Raw genomic sequence first — 20,532 nt, 5'->3', positions numbered from 1 at the left:
GGTTTATTGAGAATGTTATATGATAGAGTGGCAGATATAGGGTGTTTTGGACGAGGTGGTGTGCGAAGTGAGAGGCTTAGGGAGAATGATTTGGTAAACTTAGAAGAGGTAGTAAAAGCTTTGCATAAGATGAAAGTCGGAAAGGCAGCCGGTTTGGATGGTAATGCAGTGGAATTTATCAAAAAAGGGGGTGACTGTGTTGTGGACTGGCTGGTAAGGATATTCAATGTATGTATGACTCATGGTGAGGTGACAGAGGATTGGAGGAATCCATGCATAGTGCCATTGTACAAAGGCAAAGGGGATAAAGGTGAGTGCTCAAATTACAGAGGTATAAGTTTGTTGAGCATAGTGCCATTGTACAAAGGCAAAGGGGATAAGAGTGAGTGCTCAAATTACAGAGGTATAAGTTTGTTGAGTATTCCTGGTAAATTATATGGGAGGGTATTGATTGAGAGGGTGAAGGCATGTACAGAGCATCAGATTGGGGAAGAGCAGTGTGGTTTCAGAAGTGGTAGAGGATGTGTGGATCAGGTGTTTGCTTTGAAGAATGTATGTGAGAAATACTTACAAAAGCAAATGGATTTGTATGTAGCATTTATGGATCTGGAGAAGGCATATGATAGAGTTGATAGAGATGCTCTGTGGAAGGTATTAAGAATATATGGTGTGGGAGGCAAGTTGTTAGAAGCAGTGAAAAGTTTTTATCGAGGATGTAAGGCATGTGTACGTGTAGGAAGAGAGGAAAGTGATTGGTTCTCAGTGAATGTAGGTTTGCGGCAGGGGTGTGTGATGTCTCCATGGTTGTTTAATTTGTTTATGGATGGGGTTGTTAGGGAGGTGAATGCAAGAGTTTTGGAAAGAGGGGCAAGTATGAAGTCTGTTGGGGATGAGAGAGTTTGGAAAGTGAGTCAGTTGCTGTTCGCTGATGATACAGCGCTGGTGGCTGATTCATGTGAGAAACTGCAGAAGCTGGTGACTGAATTTGGTAAAGTGTGTGAAAGAAGAAAGTTAAGAGTAAATGTGAATAAGAGCAAGGTTATTAGGTACAGTTGGGTTGAGGGTCAAGTCAATTGGGAGGTGAGTTTGAATGGAGAAAAACTGGAGGAAGTGAAGTGTTTTAGATATCTGGGAGTGGATCTGGCAGCGGATGGAACCATGAAAGCGGAAGTGGATCATAGGGTGGGGGAGGGGGCGAAAATTCTGGGAGCCTTGAAGAATGTGTGGAAGTCGAGAACATTATCTCGGAAAGCAAAAATGGGTATGTTTGAAGGAATAGTGGTTCCAACAATGTTGTATGGTTGCGAGGCGTGGGCTATGGATAGAGTTGTACGGAGGAGGGTGGATGTGCTGGAAATGAGATGTTTGAGGACAATAAGTGGTGTGAGGTGGTTTGATCGAGTAAGTAATAATAGGGCAAGAGGGATGTGTGATAATAAAAAGTGTGGTTGAGAGAGCAGAAGAGGGTGTTTTGAAATGGTTTGGCTACATGGAGGGAATGAGTGAGGAAAGATTGACAAAGAGGATGTATGTGTCAGAGATGGAGGGAACAAGGAGAAGTGGGAGACCAAATTGGAGGTGGAGCAATGGAGTGAAAGAGATTTTGAGCGATTGGGGCCTGAACATGCAGGAGGGTGAAAGGCGTGCAAGGAATAGAGTGAATTAGAACGATGTGGTATACCGGGTTGATGTGCTGTCAATGGATTGAACCAGGGCATGTGAAGCATCTGGGGTAAACCATGGAAAGTTCTGTGGGGCCTGGATGTGGAAAGGGAGCTGTAGTTTCGGTGCATTATTACATGACAGCTAGAGACTCAGTGGGAACGAATGGTGCCTTTGTTGTCTTTTCCTAGCGCTACCTCACACACATGAGGGGGGAGGAGGTTGTTACTCCATGCGTGGCGAGGTAACGAGAGACTTTTGGATGTTAATGCGCTGAGAGGTGCAACTGGAGGGATGTCTGATCATTATCTTGTGGAGGCGAAGGTGAAGATTTGTAGGGGTTTTCAGAAAAGAAGAGAGAATGTTGGGGTGAAGAGGGTGGTGAGAGTAAGTGAGCTTGGGAAGGAGACTTGTGTGAGGAAGTACCAGGAGAGACTGAGTACAGAATGGAAAAAGGTGAGAACAAAGGAGGTAAGGGGAGTTGGGGAGGAATGGGACGTATTCAGGGAAGCAGTGATGGCTTGCGCAAAAGATGCTTGTGGTATGAGAAGCGTGGGAGGTGGGTTGATTAGAAAGGGTAGTGAGTGGTGGGATGAAGAAGTAAGATTATAAGTGAAAGAGAAGAGAGAGGCATTTGGATGATTTTTGCATGGAAAAAATGCAAATGAGTGGGAGATGTATAAAAGAAAGAGCAAGGGGGTCAAGAGAAAGGTGCAAGAGGTGAAAAAGAGGGCAAATGAGAGTTGCGGTGAGAGAGTATCATCAAATTTTAGGGAGAATAAAAAGATGTTCTGGAAGGAGGTAAATAAAGTGCGTAAGACAAGGGAGCAAATGGGAACTTCAGTGAAGGGGGCTAATGGGGAGGTGATAACAAGCAGTAGTGATGTGAGAAGGAGATGGAGTGAGTATTTTGAAGGTTTGTTGAATGTGTTTCATGATAGAGTGGCAGATATAGGGTGTTTTGGTCAAGGTGGTGTGCAAAGAAAATAGTAATAATAATAATAATAGAAATAATAATAATAATAATAATAATAATAATAATAATAACAATGATAATAATTCCTATCCCTGGCAATAGGGGAGAAAGAATACTTCCCACACATTCCACGTGCATTGTAGAAGGCGACTAGTTGGGACGGGAGCAGGGAGCAAGAAAACCTCCCTTCGTATATCAACTTTCTAAAATGTGAAACAGAAGAAGGAGTCACACGGGGAGTGCTCATCCTCCTCGAAGGTTCAGATTGGGGTGTCTAAATGTGTGTGGATGTAACCAAGATGATAAAATAGGAGAGATAGGTAGTAAGTTTGAGGAAAGGAACCTGGATGTTTTGGCTCTGAGAGAAACAAAGCTCAAGGGCAAAGGGGAAGAGTGGTTTGGAAATGTTTTGGGAGTAAAGTAAGGGGTTGGTGAGAGGACAAGAGCAAAGGAAGGAATAGCACTACTCCTGAAACAGGAGTTGTGGAAGTATGTGATAGAGTGTAAGAAAGTAAACTCTAGACTGATATGGGTAAACCTGAAAATGGATGAAGAGAGATGGGTGATTATTGTTGCCTATGCACCTGGGAATGAGTAGAAAAATCATGAGAGGGAAGTCTTTTGAGAGCAGCTCAGTGACCGGGTTATAGTGATGGGTAATTTGAATGCAAAGGTGAGTAATGTGGCAGTTGAGGGAATAATTGGTGTACATAGGGTGTTCAGTGTTGTAAATGGAAATGGTGAAGAGCTTGTACATTTGTGTGCTGAAAAAGGACTAGTGATTGGGAATACCTGGTTCAAAAAGAGAGATATAAATAAGTAAATGTATGTGAGTACGAGAGATGGCCACAGAGCATTATTGGATTACGCGTTAATTGGTAAGTGATTGAAAGGGACACTTTTGGCTGTTAATGTGCTGAAAGGTGCAACTGGAGGGACGTCTGATCATTTTATCTTGTAGAGGCGAAGGTGAAGATTTGTTGAGGTTTTCAGAAAAGAAGAGAGAATGTTGGGGTGAAGAGAGTGGTGAGAGTATGTGAGCTTGGGAAGGAGACTTGTGTGAGGAAGTACCAGGAGAGACCGAATGCAGATTGGGAAAAAGGTGAGAGCAAAGGATGTAAGGGGAAAGGGGGAGGAATGGGATGTATTTAGGGAAGCAGTGTGGCTTGCACAAAGGAAGCTTGTGGTATGAGAAAGCTGCAAGGTGGGCAGATTAGAAAGGGTAGTGAGTGATAGGATGATGAAGTAAGATTATTAGTGAAAGAGAAGAGAGAGGCATTTGGATGATTTTTGCATGGAAATAGTGTAAATGACTGGGAAATCCATGAAATAAAAGGAGGAAGAGGTCAAGAGAAAGGTGCAAGAGGTGAAAAAGAGGGCAAATGATAGTTGGGGTGAGAGTATCATTAAATTTTTTGGAGAATAAAATGATGCTTTGGAAGGAGGTAAAGTGTGTAAGACAAGACAATAAATGGGAACATCGGTGGGGTGTGTGTGTGTGTGTGTGTGTGTGTGTGTGTGTGTGTGTGTGTGTGTGTGTGTGTGTGTGTGTGTGTGTGTGTGTGGGGGGGGGGGGGGGGGGGTTAATGGGGAAGTAATAACAAGTAGTGGTGTTGTGAGAAGATGGAGTGAGTAACATGAGGGTTTGTTGAATGTGTTAGATGATAGACTGGCAGATACTGGGTACTTTTGTCGAGGTGGTGCGTGAAGTGAGAGAGTCAGGGAGAATAGTTTGGCAAACAGAGAAGAGGTACTGAAAGCTTTGCGGAAGAAGAAAGCCAGCAAGGCAGCAGGTTTGGATGCAATTGCAGTGGAATTTATTAAAAAAGGGGGTGACTGTGTTGTTGACTGGTTGGTGAGGATATTCACCGTATGTATGGCTCATGGTGAGGTGCCTGAGGATTGGCAGAATGCATGCATAGTGCCATTGTATAAAGGCAAAGGGGATAAAGCTGAGTGTTCAAATTACAAAGGTATAAGTTTGGTGAGTATTCCTGGGAAATTGTATGGGAGGGTATTGATTGAGAGGGTGAAGGCATGTACAGAGCATCAGATTGGGGAAGAGCAGTGTGGTTTCAGAAGTGGTAGAGGATGTAAGGATCAGGTGTTCGCTTTGAAGAATGCATGTGAGAAATACTTAGAAAAGCAAATGGATTTGTATGTAGCATTTATGGATCTGGAGAAGTTATATGATAAGAGTTGATAGAGATGCTCTGTGGAAGATATTAAGTGTATATGGAGTGGGAGTCAAGTTGTTAGAAGCAGTGAAAAGTTTTTATCGAGGATGTAAGGCATGTGTACAAGTAGGAAGAGTGGAAAGTGATTGGTTCTCAATGAATGTCAGTTTGCGGCAGGGTGCGAGATATCTCCACGGTTGTTTAATTCATTTATGGATGGGGTTGTTAGGGAGGTGAATGCAAGAGATTTGGAGAGAGGGGCAAGAATGCAGTCTGTTGTGGATGAGAGTGCTTGGGTAGTGAGTCAGTTGATGTTCACAGATGATACAGCGCTGGTGGCTGATTCAGATGAGAAACTGCAGAAGTTGGTGACTGAGTTTAGTAAAGTGTGTGAAAGAAGAATGCTGAAAGTAAATGTGAATAAGATCAAGGTTATTAGGTACAGTAGGGCTGAGGGACAAGTTAACAGGGAGGTAAGTATGAATGGAGAAAAACAGGAGGAAGTGAAGTGTTTTAGATATCTGGGATTGGATTTGGGGGACTGGATTTGGCAGTGGATGGCAGCATGGAAGCAGAACTGAATGACAGGGTAAGGGAGGGGGCAAAAGTTCTGGGGGCATTGAAGAATGTGTGGAAGGCAAGAACATTATCTTGGAAGGCAAAAATGGGTATGTTTGAAGGAATAGTGGTTCCAACAATGTTATAAGGTTGCAAGGTGTGGGCTACAGATAGAGTTGTTCGGAGGAGGGTGGATGTGTTGGAAATGAGATGTCTGAGGACAATATGTGGGGCTGAGGTGGTTTGATTGAGTAAGTTATGAAAGGGTAAGAGAGATGTGTAGTAATAAAAAGAGTGTGGTTGAGAGAGCAGAAGAGGGTGTGTAGAAATGGTTTGGTCACATAGAGAGAATGAGTGAGGAATGATTGACAAAGCGGATATATGTGTCAGAGGTGGAGGGAACGAGGAAAAGTGGGAGACCAAATTGGAGGTGGAAGGATGGAGGGAAAAAGGTTTTGAGCGATGGGGGCCTGAACATGCAGGAGGGTGAAAGGCGTGCAAAGAACACTGTGAATTGGAACGATGTGGTATAACAGGGTCGACATGCTGTCAATGTATTGGACCAGGGCATGTGAAGCATCTGAATCAAACCATGGAAATTTTTGTGGGGCCTGGATGTAGAAAGGGAGCTGTTGGTTTCAGTGCATTATACATGACAGTTAGAGAATGAGTGTGAACAAATGTGGCCTTTGTTGTCTTTTCCTAGCGCTACCTCGCACTCACGTGCGGGGGGGGAGAGGTGGTGTCATTTCATGTGTGGCGGGGTGATGATGGGAATGAATAAAGGCAGCAAGTTTGAATTATGTATATTTGTATATATTCCTGAGTCCACGGGGAAAATGAAACGATAAGTTCCAAGTGCACTTTCATGTAATAATCACATCATCAGGGGAGACACAAGAGAGAAATATAACAGTTGGTTGATATACATTTAAGAGACAAAGCTAGGACGCCATTTGGTAAACATGCAATTGTTCCAGACAGACAACAGACAACTTTCATAAACTTATCATTTTACAAATCTTATCAAAACTAAAGTTATCTAATTTGTATAGACCATCACTAATATCAAGATGATAATTATCTGTGTATTTAATAATATTAGATTCAATGATATTTCTCGTGGTAATCGAGTTAGAGTTAATAACTGAGATGGCATTACTCCTGTCAATACAATGATCATAGTTTTTAACGTGATTAAACAAGGCATTTGATTCTTGTCCCGTCTTATACTATATTTATGTCGTTTAAGTCTAACAGAAAGATCCTTACCAGTCTGCCCTACATAAAACTTATCACAATTTCTACACAGCACTTTATAGATGCATCCAGGAGAATTTTCTGGTGAATTCCTGATTAAGATATTCTTTATAGTATTATTGTTGCTAAAGGCAACATTTACATTAAAGGATTTAAGCAACGTGGGAAGTAAAATTATTATTAAAAGGGAGAACTAAAAGATTCTTGGTGTCAATGGGATATCTGGGCTCAACTCTATAAAATGATTTCTTTGCTAACTTAAGGGATTCATCAATGAAAGATCTAGGGTACTTTAACTTAGATCCAATATATCTTCTTAGATCCAATATATCTTCTCAAACTCATCAATAAACTCTGGACTGCAAATACATAATGCCCTAAGGAACATAGATTGAAATGATGATAATTTAACTCTGTCATGTTGAGATGAGTAATAATGGATATATGAGCATACATTGGTAGATTTTCTGTATATGCTAAACTTAAACTTATCAATGAAAGATCTAGGGTACTTTTTACTTAGATCCAATAGAATATATCTTCTCAAACTCATCATCAATAAACTCTGGACTGCAAATACATAATGCCCTAAGGAACATAGATTGAAATGATGACAATTCAACTCTGTCATGTTGAGATAAGTAATAATGAATATATGAGCATACATTGGTAGGTTCTCTGTATATGCTAAACTTAAACTTGTTTCCTTGCCTATGGATCATGCAATCTAAAAATGGTAACATACCATTATTTTAATTTTCTACAGTAAATTTGATGGAAGGTACTAAATTGTTAAGTAAGGGGAGAAATATCTGTAAATTTTCATTTGTTGGCCAACCACAAAGAACATCGTCTACATACCTGAACCAAATTGCATTAGAGGGTTAGATATCCTTTAGTAATTTTGTTTCAAAATGCCTTGTTTAATCACGTTAAAAACTATGACCATTGTACTGACTGGAATAATGCCATCTCAGTTATTAACTCTATTACCATGAGAAATATCATTGAATCATCCATTATTAAATACACAAAGAATCATAATCTCAATATCAGTGATGGTCTATACAAATTAGATAACTTTATTGTTGATAAGATTTGTAAAATGATAAGTTTATGAACGATCGTTTTCTGTCTTGGACAATCACATGTTTACCAAATGGCGTCTTAGCTTCGTCTCTTCGATGTATATCAACCGACTGTTATATTTCTCTCTTGTGTCTCCCCTGATGATGTGATTATTACACAAAAGTGCACTTGGGAACTTATCGTGTTCCATTTTCCCCATGAACTTGTAGGAATATATTGATCGCACATAAATTGCGATCCTTTCCAAAATGTGTAAATATGTATATGTCTGTTTATGTATACATATGTAAATGTTGAAATGTATAGGTATTTATATGTTTGTGAGAGGGTTAGGGAAAATGATTTGGTAAACAGAGAAGAGGTAGTAAAAGCTTTGCGGAAGATGAAAGCCGGCAAGGCAGCAGGTTTGGATGGTATTGCAGTGGAATTTATTACAAAAGGGGGTGACTGTATTGTTGACTGCTTGGTAAGGTTATTTAATGTATGTATGATTCATGGTGAGGTGCCTGAGGATTGGCGGAATGCTTGCATCGTGCCATTGTACAAAGGCAAAGGGGATAAGAGTGAGTGCTCAAATTACAGAGGTATAAGTTTATTGAGTATTCCTGGTAAGTTATATGGGAGGGTATTGATTGAGAGGGTGAAGGCATGTACAGAGCATCTGATTGGGGAAGAGCAGTGTGGTTTCAGAAGTGGTAGAGGATGTGTGGATCAGGTGTTTGCTTTGAAGAATGTATGTGAGAAATACTTAGAAAAGTAAATGGATTTGTAGGTAGCATTTATGGATCTGGAGAAGGCATATGATAGAGTTGATAGAGATGCTCTGTTGAAGGTACTAAGAATACATGGTGTGGGTGGCAAGTTGTTAGAAGCAGTGAAAAGTTTTTATCGAGGATGTAAGGCATGTGTACGTGTAGGAAGAGAGGAAAGTGATTGGTTCTCAGTGAATGTAGGTTAGCGGCAGGGGTGTGTGATGTCTCCATGGTTGTTTAATTTGTTTATGGATGGGGTTGTTAGGGAGGTGAATGCAAGAGTTTTGGAAAGAGGGGCAAGTATGAAGTCTGTTGGGGATGAGAGAGCTTGGGAAGTGAGTCAGTTGTTGTTCGCTGATGATACAGCGCTGGTGGCTCATTCATGTGAGAAACTGCAGAAGCTGGTGACTGAGTTTGGTAAAGTGTGTGAAAGAAGAGAGTTAAGAGTAAATGTGAATAAGAGCAAGGTTATTAGGTACAGTAGGGTTGAGGGTCAAGTCAATTGGGAGGAAAGTTTGAATGGAGAAAAACTGGAGGAAGTAAAGTGTTTTAGATATCTGGGAGTGGATCTGGCAGCGGATGGAACCATGGAAGTGGAAGTGAATCATAGGGTGGGGGAGGGGGCGAAAATCCTGGGAGCCTTGAAGAATGTTTGGAAGTCGAGAACATTATCTCCAAAAGCAAAAATGGGTATGTTTGAAGGAATAGTGGTTCCAACAATGTTGTATAGTTGTGAGGTGTGGGCTATGGATAGAGTTGTGTGCAGGAGGGTGGATGTGCTGGAAATGAGATGTTTGAGGACAATATGTGGTGAGGTGGTTTAATCGAGTAAGTAATGTAAGGGTAAGAGAGATGTGTGGAAATAAAAAGGGCGTGGTTGAGAGAGCAGAAAAGGGTGTTTTGAAATGGTTTGGGCACATGGAGAGAATGAGTGAGGAAAGATTGACCAAGAGGATATATGTGTCGGAGGTGGAGGGACCGAGGAGAAGTGGGAGACTAAATTGGAGGTGGAAAGATGGAGTGAAAAAGATTTTGAGTGATCGGGGCCTGAACATGCAGGAGGGTGAAAGGCAGGCAAGGAATAGAGTGAATTGGATCGATGTGGTATACCAGGGTTGACATGCTGTCAATGGATTGAATCAGGGCATGTGAAGCGTCTGGGGTAAACCATGGAAAGTTGTGTGGGGCCAGGATGTGGAAAGGGAGCTGTGGTTTCAGGCATTATTACATGACAGCTAGAGACTGAGTGTGAACGAATGGGGCCTTTGTTGTCTTTTCCGAGCGCTACCTCGCACACGAGGGGGGAGGGGGATGTTATTCCATGTGTGGCGAGGTGGTGATGGGAATAAATAAAGGCAGACAGTATGAATTATGTACATGTGTATATATGTATATGTCTGTGTGTGTATATATACGTGTACATTGAGATGTATGGGTATGTATATTTGCGTGTGTGGACGTGTATGTATATACATGTGTATGGAGGTGGATTGGGCCATTTCTTTCGTCAGTTTCCTTGCGCTACCTCGCAAATGCAGGAGACAGCGACAAAGCAAAATAATATAAATATATAAAATATAAATGTTCGTCCGTGGACATGTATGTATATACATGTGTCTGTGGATGGGTTGGGCCATTCTTTCGTGTTTCCTTGCGCTAACTCACTAATACAGGATACAGCGACAAAGTATAATAGATAAATGAATGAATAATAATAATGATAAAAGTATCATTAACATCAATTCAATTTTCATTCAATGATAAAGTTTAACCCCTTTAACTCCTCTTGGTGGATATTCATGTGAGCTGGAAAACTCCTCTAGACATAATCTATGCATAAAGTATCAAACCTTGATTTCAAGGCAACCCTCAAAGCCTGGTTGGTGCTAGTGTGCAACAAAATTACCCCACAGTCAGTTATCCTTTAGTGATGCCAATGTAAGCTAATTCATAGATAGATCTAGAGGACAAGGCTGATGATTCTGCATCATTTCATGAGGAGGATGATATGTCTTTAGAGTGTTTGGAGATTGATTTTATGGACCCTGACTATTAAAGCATCGTAAACTGACCAATATAAGGTAGAAAAAGGTGCTCTAACAAAATGAGAGGCTGATACCAGTGCCCACCTAATTCTGACAATAATGTGCCTGACTTGTTCAGCTGGGAATTTTACACTTTTATAATCTTTCTGTTAAGAAAAAGTTATCTATGAATCAAACTGATTACAACAAGAAAAGATGTAGTACATAAAATAAAGCATAATAATCAGTAATCAGATTTTTTCGTGTAGGTAAAAGAAATAATAAAACATGCACACTGGCAACTCACTTGACACGGCCCTTACTCATGCAATTTTTAGCATGTTGTGCTGAGACATCTAAAAAACTTTTGTGCATTATGAGAGTAATGGTAGCAAATGAAATGTACTCCACAAGCTATTTTTCTTTTCATTGTTATATGAATATCTTTCAAATTGAATGGTTATAATACTATTCCTACAAATCTGAAAACCTGAGATCCACAGGGTTGGAAAGGAAACCTGAGTGTGAAGTTAAAGGGTTAAAAAATACATTTTTGTTTTTCAATCTGATATAAAATGTTTTAAAAAGCCATTATTTCTCATGTACCGTTAGAAACCACACTAATGTTAATTAGCATCAATGCACTGTTCATTCAGTAACTGTGTGTTTATTCAAATAAAACCATTGCTGCCTATGTATTGCCAGGTATCCTAGCTAGTACATAAGTAGACAAAGACATAAGAAAGAAGGTTCTAACTGAGTAAAACTTACCTGCAAGTTAACATATGGCTTACAGATGAGGTCATGTATGACTCTCAAAATCAAGTTTCTGAGGTATAATGGTGGAAGTTCTAGTCGTAGTTCCAAAACACAGATGATCTGAAACAACTTGTACAAAGATGGAGGCAGACCTGTCGTCATTTCTTTTTGCTCATTAGGATCAGCTCGAAGAATAAACTCTATGCAGTTCCTGAAAATAAAGGCACCTGGTTATACTTTAAGAAAAATCTTATATTCAGCAGCTAATTCCTTTTCATTCTAAATCTCCAAAAACATTCTTGTCATTATTTTTTTCTATTCTTATGGCTTTGTGCTTAACAAATATATTTCCCTATGTATCTCCATACAGACAATTAACCATTTCTCTTTTATAAGACATGTCTCCTTTATCTCCATATAAACATTTAACTATTTCTCTTTCATGTGACAGGTCTCCTTTAACTCATTCCATTCTCTCCTTTGCTTGCACATAAACATGAACAGAGAAACTGAAAGTCTGGATAAAAACCATTTCCCTACTGTTGGTAAAACTCATGTGCATCTTAGCATTTGCCTTTTTTCTTTTTTAATAGAGAGAGCTAAAACACTGTTTCACCAAAGAAAATGAGGTGAATCCATTAGGATCCCTTTGATCATCAAATTATCGCTGAGGCCAGCAGATGTTCATTCATGAAATTTAATGACCACAAAACAACTTGTCTATGACTATGACTTCACAGTAAAGAGGTGAGGCAGGTCCTGATGACCTCTCAACCACATTCATTCAATGACCACTGCTAACTGCATCTCAGGATTGTTACTGTTCAAATTCAACAAATGGCTCTTGAAAAGGAAGGGAGACAGAAAAGACAGTAAAAACTCATGTTCACAGGGTTCTGCCTGCAGCAATCATCTCTCATCCTTCAAAACTTATATTTCTCACCAACAAACAGAGCCATACAAGCATCTGAAGGCATGCAGTGGTATCTTGGTTGCCATATCATTACCAACCATGGGTTTACAGTACACATGCTTAAAATAATGTACATAATTTTATGAACAGCGGTATTTTTCCAACCAGTGTTGTCATGGCAGCCAGAGGGTTCTAGAAAAGCCTGGTCGTAGCATGACAGAGATAACTGCATCACTCAAACTTTGTCACTCATACTCTGCCCATGTCATTCTATCTTACTATGAACCTTGCCTAGTGAGGAACTACATAAGTGATCTCAACACAGTACACACTATTGATAACTTTACCTTTTTTTGCTGCTTTGCACCCTTAGATATGGCCTCTAAGCATAATGCTCACGATATAATTGGCACTACCCCAAAAATGGTAAGGAAAATGATGCCTTTGCACATACTGAAAGTGAATCCTTTGTTGGAGAAAATTTTGGTGTTAATCAGTAAACAGTGAAAATCATAGATAAATAAGGCACCTTTTGTGTGGCATGATTGGCTGACTGCTTTGTGGGAGCATGAAGATTAAGTGCACCTAATCAGGAATGATGAACTACCATCACAATGCACTATATTTTTTTCTTAATTACTTCACTGTAGTACTCAGTAAAATACATGTAATGTTTCTTAAGTATTGCAAGCTAATTTTCAACCTTGAAAGTGTTCACTAAAGGACTTAGGTACATATCTCTGAAGAGTAACTCACCCTAAGCCACATTTCCCTTGCCAACTGCTGTTTTGCCAACCATGAAGTTTTTCAGAAATATAACCCCTGTAGCTGCCGAGAAACCCATTTATCCAAATGGGGTAGACACTAAGAAGAGAAATCTTGGAAAATTAAAGAAAGGGTCTACTATTAATGAAAAGTGACCTCTGTTATGGATGATCCTTTCCTTACAGCACCATAATCAATCACAATCATAAATGAAAGTCAACTAAATCTAAACAGTGAAATCACCAAAGATACTTGTTGAAATCCAAACATCCCTTTGGTTAATAACAATCAATGAGAGTTTTTTATGACAACAAATCTAGAAGTCACTATCATTTCATCATGGGGTCTGGTAAATAGCCCTGATTGTGCATGGATAATGAACTTCCTGATCCAAGAAGAAATATTTCTTACTGATGAAAGCTTAAAGGAGCCTTAATGAACAAAAAATATGGCTCTTATGTGATCTTCAATAAGCACAAAAAAATCTTTGAGATTCTCCACTGCACACAAGAAAATGTACCTTACAACATTTTTTTCATATCAGAATTAGAAAAAAAATTTTCCTATATTTATCAGTAACACTTTAAGCAAGAGTTCGCAAGAACTCTAAAGCCATATTGCCTATAACACAAAAAGATAGCATATGATCCAAGACTTTCAACAGCAATCATACAGGCTGCCATATGAAAGATAAAAGCTTCCTTAAAAAGGAGCTTAACAATCTACTTTATACATGCCTAAAAACAATCCCCTGATAAACTAAGGCTACTATAAGGCACTCATATAAAGAAATAGTGACAATGGATTCACTCTTGCCTTCAGACAGATGAGTGAAAAGATTAGTCATAACGGCATTCAATAATGTATCTTCCTTAGAATCTCTTAAACATCTGAGTGCAAGAGCCAAAATTATGCACTCGAAACTTTCACTTCAATATAGTTCTGAACAAAAAATATCTACTATTATTATTATCATTTTGCTTTATCGCTGTCTCCCACGTTAGCGAGGTAGCGCAAGGAAACTGACGAAAGAATGGCCCAACCGACCCACATACACATGTATATACATACACGTCCACACACGCAAATATACATACCTATACATCTCAATGTATACATATATATACACACACAGACATATACATATATACACATGTACATAATTCATAGTCTGCCTTTATTCATTCCCATCACCACCCCGCCACACATGTAATAACAACCCCCTCCCCCTCATGTGCTGCGAGGTAGTGCTAGGAAGACAACAAAGGCCCCATTCGTTCACACTAAGTCTCTAGCTGTCATGTAATAATGCACCAAAACTACAGCTCCCTTTCCACATCCAGGCCCCACAGAAATTTCCATGGTTTACCCCATACGCTTCACATGCCCTGGTTCAATCCATTGACAGCACGTCGACCCCAGTATACCACATCATTCCAATTCACTCTATTCCTTGCATGCCTTTCACCCTCCTGCATGTTCAGGCCCCTGATCACTCAAAATCTTTTTCACTCCATCTTTCCACCTAAAATTTGGTCTCCCACTTCTCCTCGTTCCCTCCATCTCCGACACATATATCCTCTTGGTCAATCTTTCCTCGCTCATTCTCTCCATGTGACCAAACCATTTCAAAACACCCTCTTCTGCTCTCTCAACCACACTCTCTTTATTACCACACATCTCTCTTACCCTTACATTACTTACTCGATCAAACCATGTCACACCACATATTGTCCTCAAACATCTCATTTCCAGCACGTCCACTCTCCTGCGCACAACTCTATCCATAGCCCACGCCTCGCAACCATACAACATTGTTGGAACCACTATTCCTTCAAACATACCCATTTTTGCTCTCTGAGATAATTTTCTCGACTTCCACACATTCTTCAACGCTCCCAGAATTTTCGCCCCCTCCCCCACCCTATGATTCACTTCCGCTTCCATGGTTCCATCTGCTGCCAAATCCACTCCCAGATATCTAAAACTCTTCACTTCCTCCAGTTTTTCTCCATTCAAACTTACCTCCCAATTGACTTGACCCTCAACCCTACTGTACCTAATAACCTTGCTCTTATTCACATTTACTCTCAACTTTCTTCTTTCACACACTTTACCAAACTCAGTCACCAGCTTCTGCAGTTTCTCACATGAAACATCCACCAGTGCTGTATCATCAGCGAACAACAACTGACTCACTTCCCAAGCTCTCTCATCTCATCCACAACAGACTGCATACTTGCCCCTCTTTCCAAGACTCTTGCATTCACCTCCCTAACAACCCCATCCATAAACAAATTAAACAACCATGGAGACATCACCCACCCCTGTTGCAAACGTACAGTCACTGAGAACCAATCACTTTCCTCTCTTCCTACACGTACACATGCCTTACATCCTCGATAAAAACTTTTCACTAAAAACAATACTCAAATAAACTAAGGCTACTATAAGGCACTCATATAAAGAAATAGTGACAATGGATTCACTCTTGCCTTCAGACAGATAAGTGGTGGGATGAAGAAGTAAGATTATTAGGGAAAGAGAAGAGAGAGGTATTTGGACGATTTTTGCAGGGAAATAATGCAAATGAGTGGAAGAGGTATAAAAGAAAGAGGCAGGAGGTCATGAGGAAGGTGCAAGAGGTGAAAAAGAGGGCAAATCAGAGATGGGGTGAGAGAGTATCATTAAATTTTAGGAAGAATAAAAAGATGTTTTGAAAGGAGGTAAATAATGTGCGTAAGACAAGGGAACAAATGGGAACTTCAGTGAAGGGGCCTAATGGGGAGGTGATAACAAGTAGTGGTGATGTGAGAAGGAGATGGAGTGAGTATCTTAAAGGTTTGTTGAATGTGTTTGATGATAGAGTGGCAGATATAGGGTGTTTAGGTTGAGGTGGTGTGCAAAAGGGAGAGGGTTAGGGAAAATGATTTGGTAAACAGAGAAGAGGTAGTAAAAGCTTTGCGGAAGATGAAAGTCGGCAAGGCAGCGGATTTGGATGGTATTGCACTGGAATTTATCAAAAAAGGGGGTGACTGTACTATTGACTGATTGGTAATGTATTCTAATGTATGTATGATTCATGGTGAGGTGCCTGAGGATTGGAGGAATGCTTTCATAGTGCCATTGTACAAAGGCAAAGGGGATAAGAGTGAGTGCTCAAATTACAAAGGCATAAGTTTGTTGAGTATTCTTGGTAAATTATATGGGAAGGTACTGATTGAGAGGGTGAAGGCATGTACAGAGCATCAGATTGGGGAAGAGCAGTGTGGTTTCAGAAGTGGTAGAGGATGTGTGGATCAGGTGTTTGCTTTGAAGAATGTATGTGAGAAATAATTACAAAAGCAAATGGATTTGTATGTAGCACTTATAGATCTGGAGAAGGCATATGATAGAGTTGATAGAGATGCTCTGTGGAAGGTATTAAGAATATAAGGTGTAGGAGGCAAGTTGTTAGAAGCAGTGAAAAAATATCAATTTATTTATTCATTTTGCTTTGTCGCTGTCTCCAGCGTTAGCGAGGTAGCGCAAGGAAACAGACGAAAGAATGGCCTAACCCGCCCACATACACATGTATATACATACATGTCCACACACGCAAATATACATACCTATACATCTCAATGTACACATATATATATACATATATACACACACAGACATATACATATATACACATGTACATAATTCATACTGTCTGCCTTTATTTATTCCCATTGCCACCTCGCCACACATGGAATAACATCCCCCTCCCCCCTCATGTGTGCGAGGTAGCGCTAGGAAAATACACCAAAGGCCCCATTCGTTCACACTCAGTCTCCAGCTGTCATGTAATAATGCACCGAAACCACAGCTTCCTTTCCACATCCACGCCCCACACAACGTTCCATGGTTTACCCCAGACGCTTCACATGCCCTGGTTCAATCCATTGACAGCACGTCGACCCCGGTATACCACATCGTTCCAATTCACTCTATTCCTTGCACGCCTTTCACCCTCCTGCATGTTCAGGCCCCGATCACACAAAATCTTTTTCACTCCATCTTTCCACCTAAAATTTGGTCTCCCACTTCTCCTCGTTCCCTCCACCTCCAACACATATACCCTCTTGGTCAATCTTTCCTCACTCATTCTCTCCATGTGACAAAACCATTTCAAAACACCCTCTTCTGCTCTCTCAACCACACTCTTTTTATTTCCACACATCTCTCTTGCCCTTACGTTACTTACTCGATCAAACCACCTCACACCACATATTGTCCTCAAACATCTCATTTCCAGCATATCCACCCTCCTGCGCTCAACTCTATCCATAGCCCATGCCTCGCAACCATACAACATTGTTCGAACCACTATTCCTTCAAACATACACATTTTTGCTTTCTGAGATAATGTTCTCGACTTCCACACATTTTTCAACGCTCCCAGAATTTTCGACCCTCCCCCACCCTATGATTCACTTCCACTTCCATGGTTCCATCTGCTGCCAGATCCACTCCCAGATATCTAAAACACTTTACTTCCTCTAGTTTTTCTCCATTCAAACTTACCTCCAAATTGACTTGACCCTCAACCCTACTGTACCTAATAACCTTGCTCTTATTCACATTTACTCTTAACTTTCTTCTTTCACACACTTTACCAAACTCAAGTCACCAGCTTCTGCAGTTTCTTACATGAATCAGCCACCAGCGCTGTATCATCAGCGAACAACAACTGACTCACTTCCCAAGCTCTCTCATCCCCAACAGACTGCATACTTGCCCCTCTTTCCAAAACTCTTGCATTCACCTCCCTAACAACCCCATCCATAAACAAATTAAACAACCATGGAGACATCACACACCCCTGCCGCACACCTACATTCACTGAGAACCAATCACTTTCCTCTCTTCCTACACATACACATGCCTTACATCCTCGATAAAAACTTCTCACTGCTTCTAACAAATTGCTTCCCACACCATATATTCTTAATACCTTCCACAGAGCATCTCTATCAACTCTATCATATGCCTTCTCCAGATCCATAAATGCTACATACAAATCCATTTGCTTTTGTAAGTATTTCTCACATACATTCTTCAAAGCAAACACATGATCCACACATCCTCTACCACTTCTGAAACCACACTGCTCTTCCCCAATCTGATGCTCTGTACATGCCTTCACCCTCTCAATCAATACCTTCCCATATAATTTATAATAATGGCACTATGAAAGTATTCCGCCAATCCTCAGGCACCTTACTATGAATCATACATACATTAAATAACCTTACCAACCAGTCAACAATACAGTCACCCCCTTTTTTAATAAATTCTACTGCAATACCATCCAATTCTGCTGCCTTGCCAGCTTTCATCTTCTGCAAAGCTTTTACTATCTCTTCTCTATTTATCTAATCATTTTCCCTAACCCTCTCACTTTGCACACCACCTCGACCAAAACATCCCATATCTGCCACTCTATCATCAAACACATTCAACAAACCTTCAAAATACTCACTCCATCTCCTTCTCACATCACCACTACTTGTTATCACCTCCCCATTTGCCCCCTTCACTGAAGTTCCCATTTGCTCCCTTGTCTTACGCACTTTATTTACCTCCTTCCAAAACATCTTTTTATTCTCCCTGAAATTTAATGATACTCTCTCACCCCAACTCTCATTTGTCCTCTTTTTCACCTCTTGCACCTTTCTCTTGACCTCCTGCCTCTTTCTTTAATACATCTCCCACTCATTTGCATTTTTTCCCTGCAAAAATCGTCCAAATGCCTCTCTCTTCTCTTTTACTGATAATCTTACTACTTCATCCCACCACTCACTGCCTTTTCTAATCAACCCACATCCCACACTTCTCATGCCACAAGCATCTTTTGTGCAAGCCATCACTGCTTTCCTAAATACATCCCATTCCTCCCCCACTCCCCTTACCTCCTTTGTTCTCACCTTTTTCCATTCTGTACTCAGTCTCTCCTGGTACTTCCTCACACAAGTCTCCTTCCCAAGCTCACTTACTCTCACCACTCTCTTCACCCCAACATTCTCTCTTCTTTTCTGAAAACCCCCACAAATCTTCACCTTCGCCTCCACAAGATAATGATCAGACATCCCTCCAGTTGCACCTCTCAGCACATTAACATCCAAAAGTCTCTCTTTTGCGCGCCTATTAATTAACACGTAATCCAATAACGCTCTCTGGCCATCTCTCCTACTTACATACGTATACTTATGTATATCTCGCTTTTTAAACCAGGTATTCCCAATCAACAGTCCTTTTTCAGCACAGAAATCTACAAGCTCTTCACCATTTCCATTCACAACACTGAACACCCCATGTATACCAATTATTCCCTCAACTGCCACATTACTCACCTTTGCATTCAAACACCCATCACTATAACCCAGTCTTGTGCATCAAAACCACTAACACACTCATTCAGCTGCTCCCAAAACACTTGCCTCTCATGATCTTTCTTCTCATGCCCAGGTGCATATGCACCAATAATCACCCATCTCTCTCCATCAACTTTCAGTTTTACCCAAATCAATCTAGAATTTACTTTCTTACACTCTATCACATACTCCCACAACTCCTGATTCTGGAGTAGTGCTACTCCTTCCCTTGCTCTTGTCCTCTCACTAACCCCTGACTTTACTCCCAAGACATTCCCAAACCACTCTTCCCCTTTACCCTTGAGCTTTGTTTCACTCAGAGCCAAAACATCCAGGTTCCTTTCCTCAAACATACTACCTATCTCTCCCTTTTTTCTCATCTTGGTTACATCCACACACATTTAGACACCCCAATCTGAGCCTTCGAGGAGGATGAGCACTCCTCGCGTGACTCCTTCTTCTGTTTCCCCTTTTAGAAAGTTAGAATACAAGGAGGGGAGGGTTTCTGGCCCCCCGCTCCCGTCCCCTTTAGTCGCCTTCTACGACACAAGAGGAATGCGTGGGAAGTATTCTTTCTCCCCTATCCCCTATCTATGTATAATATTATACTTTGTCGCTGTCTCCCGTGATAGCGAGGTAGCGTAAGGAAACACATGAAAGAATGGCCCAACCCACCCACACATGTATTTACATATATGTCCAACACACATATACACATACCTATACATCTCAAAGTACATATATATATATACATACACAGACATATACATATATACACATGTACATAATTCATAGTTGCTGCCTTTATTCATTGCCGTCGCCACCACACGCACACGTGAAATGACAACCACCTACCCCCATATGTGTGCGAGGTACCACTAGGAAAAGACAATAAAGGCCGCATTTGTTCACACTCAGTCTCTAGCTGTCACATATAATGAACTGATACCACAGCTACCTTTCCAAATCCAAGCCCCTTAAAACTTTCCATGGTTTACCCTTGACACTTCACATGCCCTCATTCAACCCATTGACAGCACATCGATCCTGGTATACCACATCGTTCCAATTCACTCTATTCCTTGCACATCTTTCAACCTCCTGCATGTTCAGGCCCCGATCACTCAAAATCTTTTTCACTCCATCTCTCCACCTCCAATTTGGTCTCCCACTTCTCCTCATTCCCTCCACCTCTG

At 40.7% G+C, this 20,532-nt stretch overlaps 1 protein-coding gene across 2 annotated transcripts in view; it reads right to left on the bottom strand.

Annotated features, from left to right (window-relative positions):
• Nucleotides 1-20,532, bottom strand: part of LOC139763141 (uncharacterized) — a 486,471-nt gene that overhangs the window by 162,269 nt on the left and 303,670 nt on the right. For both annotated transcript variants that reach the window (XM_071688843.1, XM_071688844.1), the window contains exon 9: nucleotides 11,270-11,468. In XM_071688843.1, the coding sequence (XP_071544944.1) occupies nucleotides 11,270-11,468 (199 nt within the window). The remainder of the gene's footprint in view (nucleotides 1-11,269; nucleotides 11,469-20,532) is intronic.

This window comes from Panulirus ornatus, chromosome 46 (genome assembly GCF_036320965.1).
Source record: "Panulirus ornatus isolate Po-2019 chromosome 46, ASM3632096v1, whole genome shotgun sequence".
Taxonomy (NCBI): Eukaryota; Metazoa; Arthropoda; class Malacostraca; order Decapoda; family Palinuridae; genus Panulirus; species Panulirus ornatus.
Note: the sequence above shows the minus strand (reverse complement) of the source record. Positions and strands in the feature narration are given on the sequence as shown.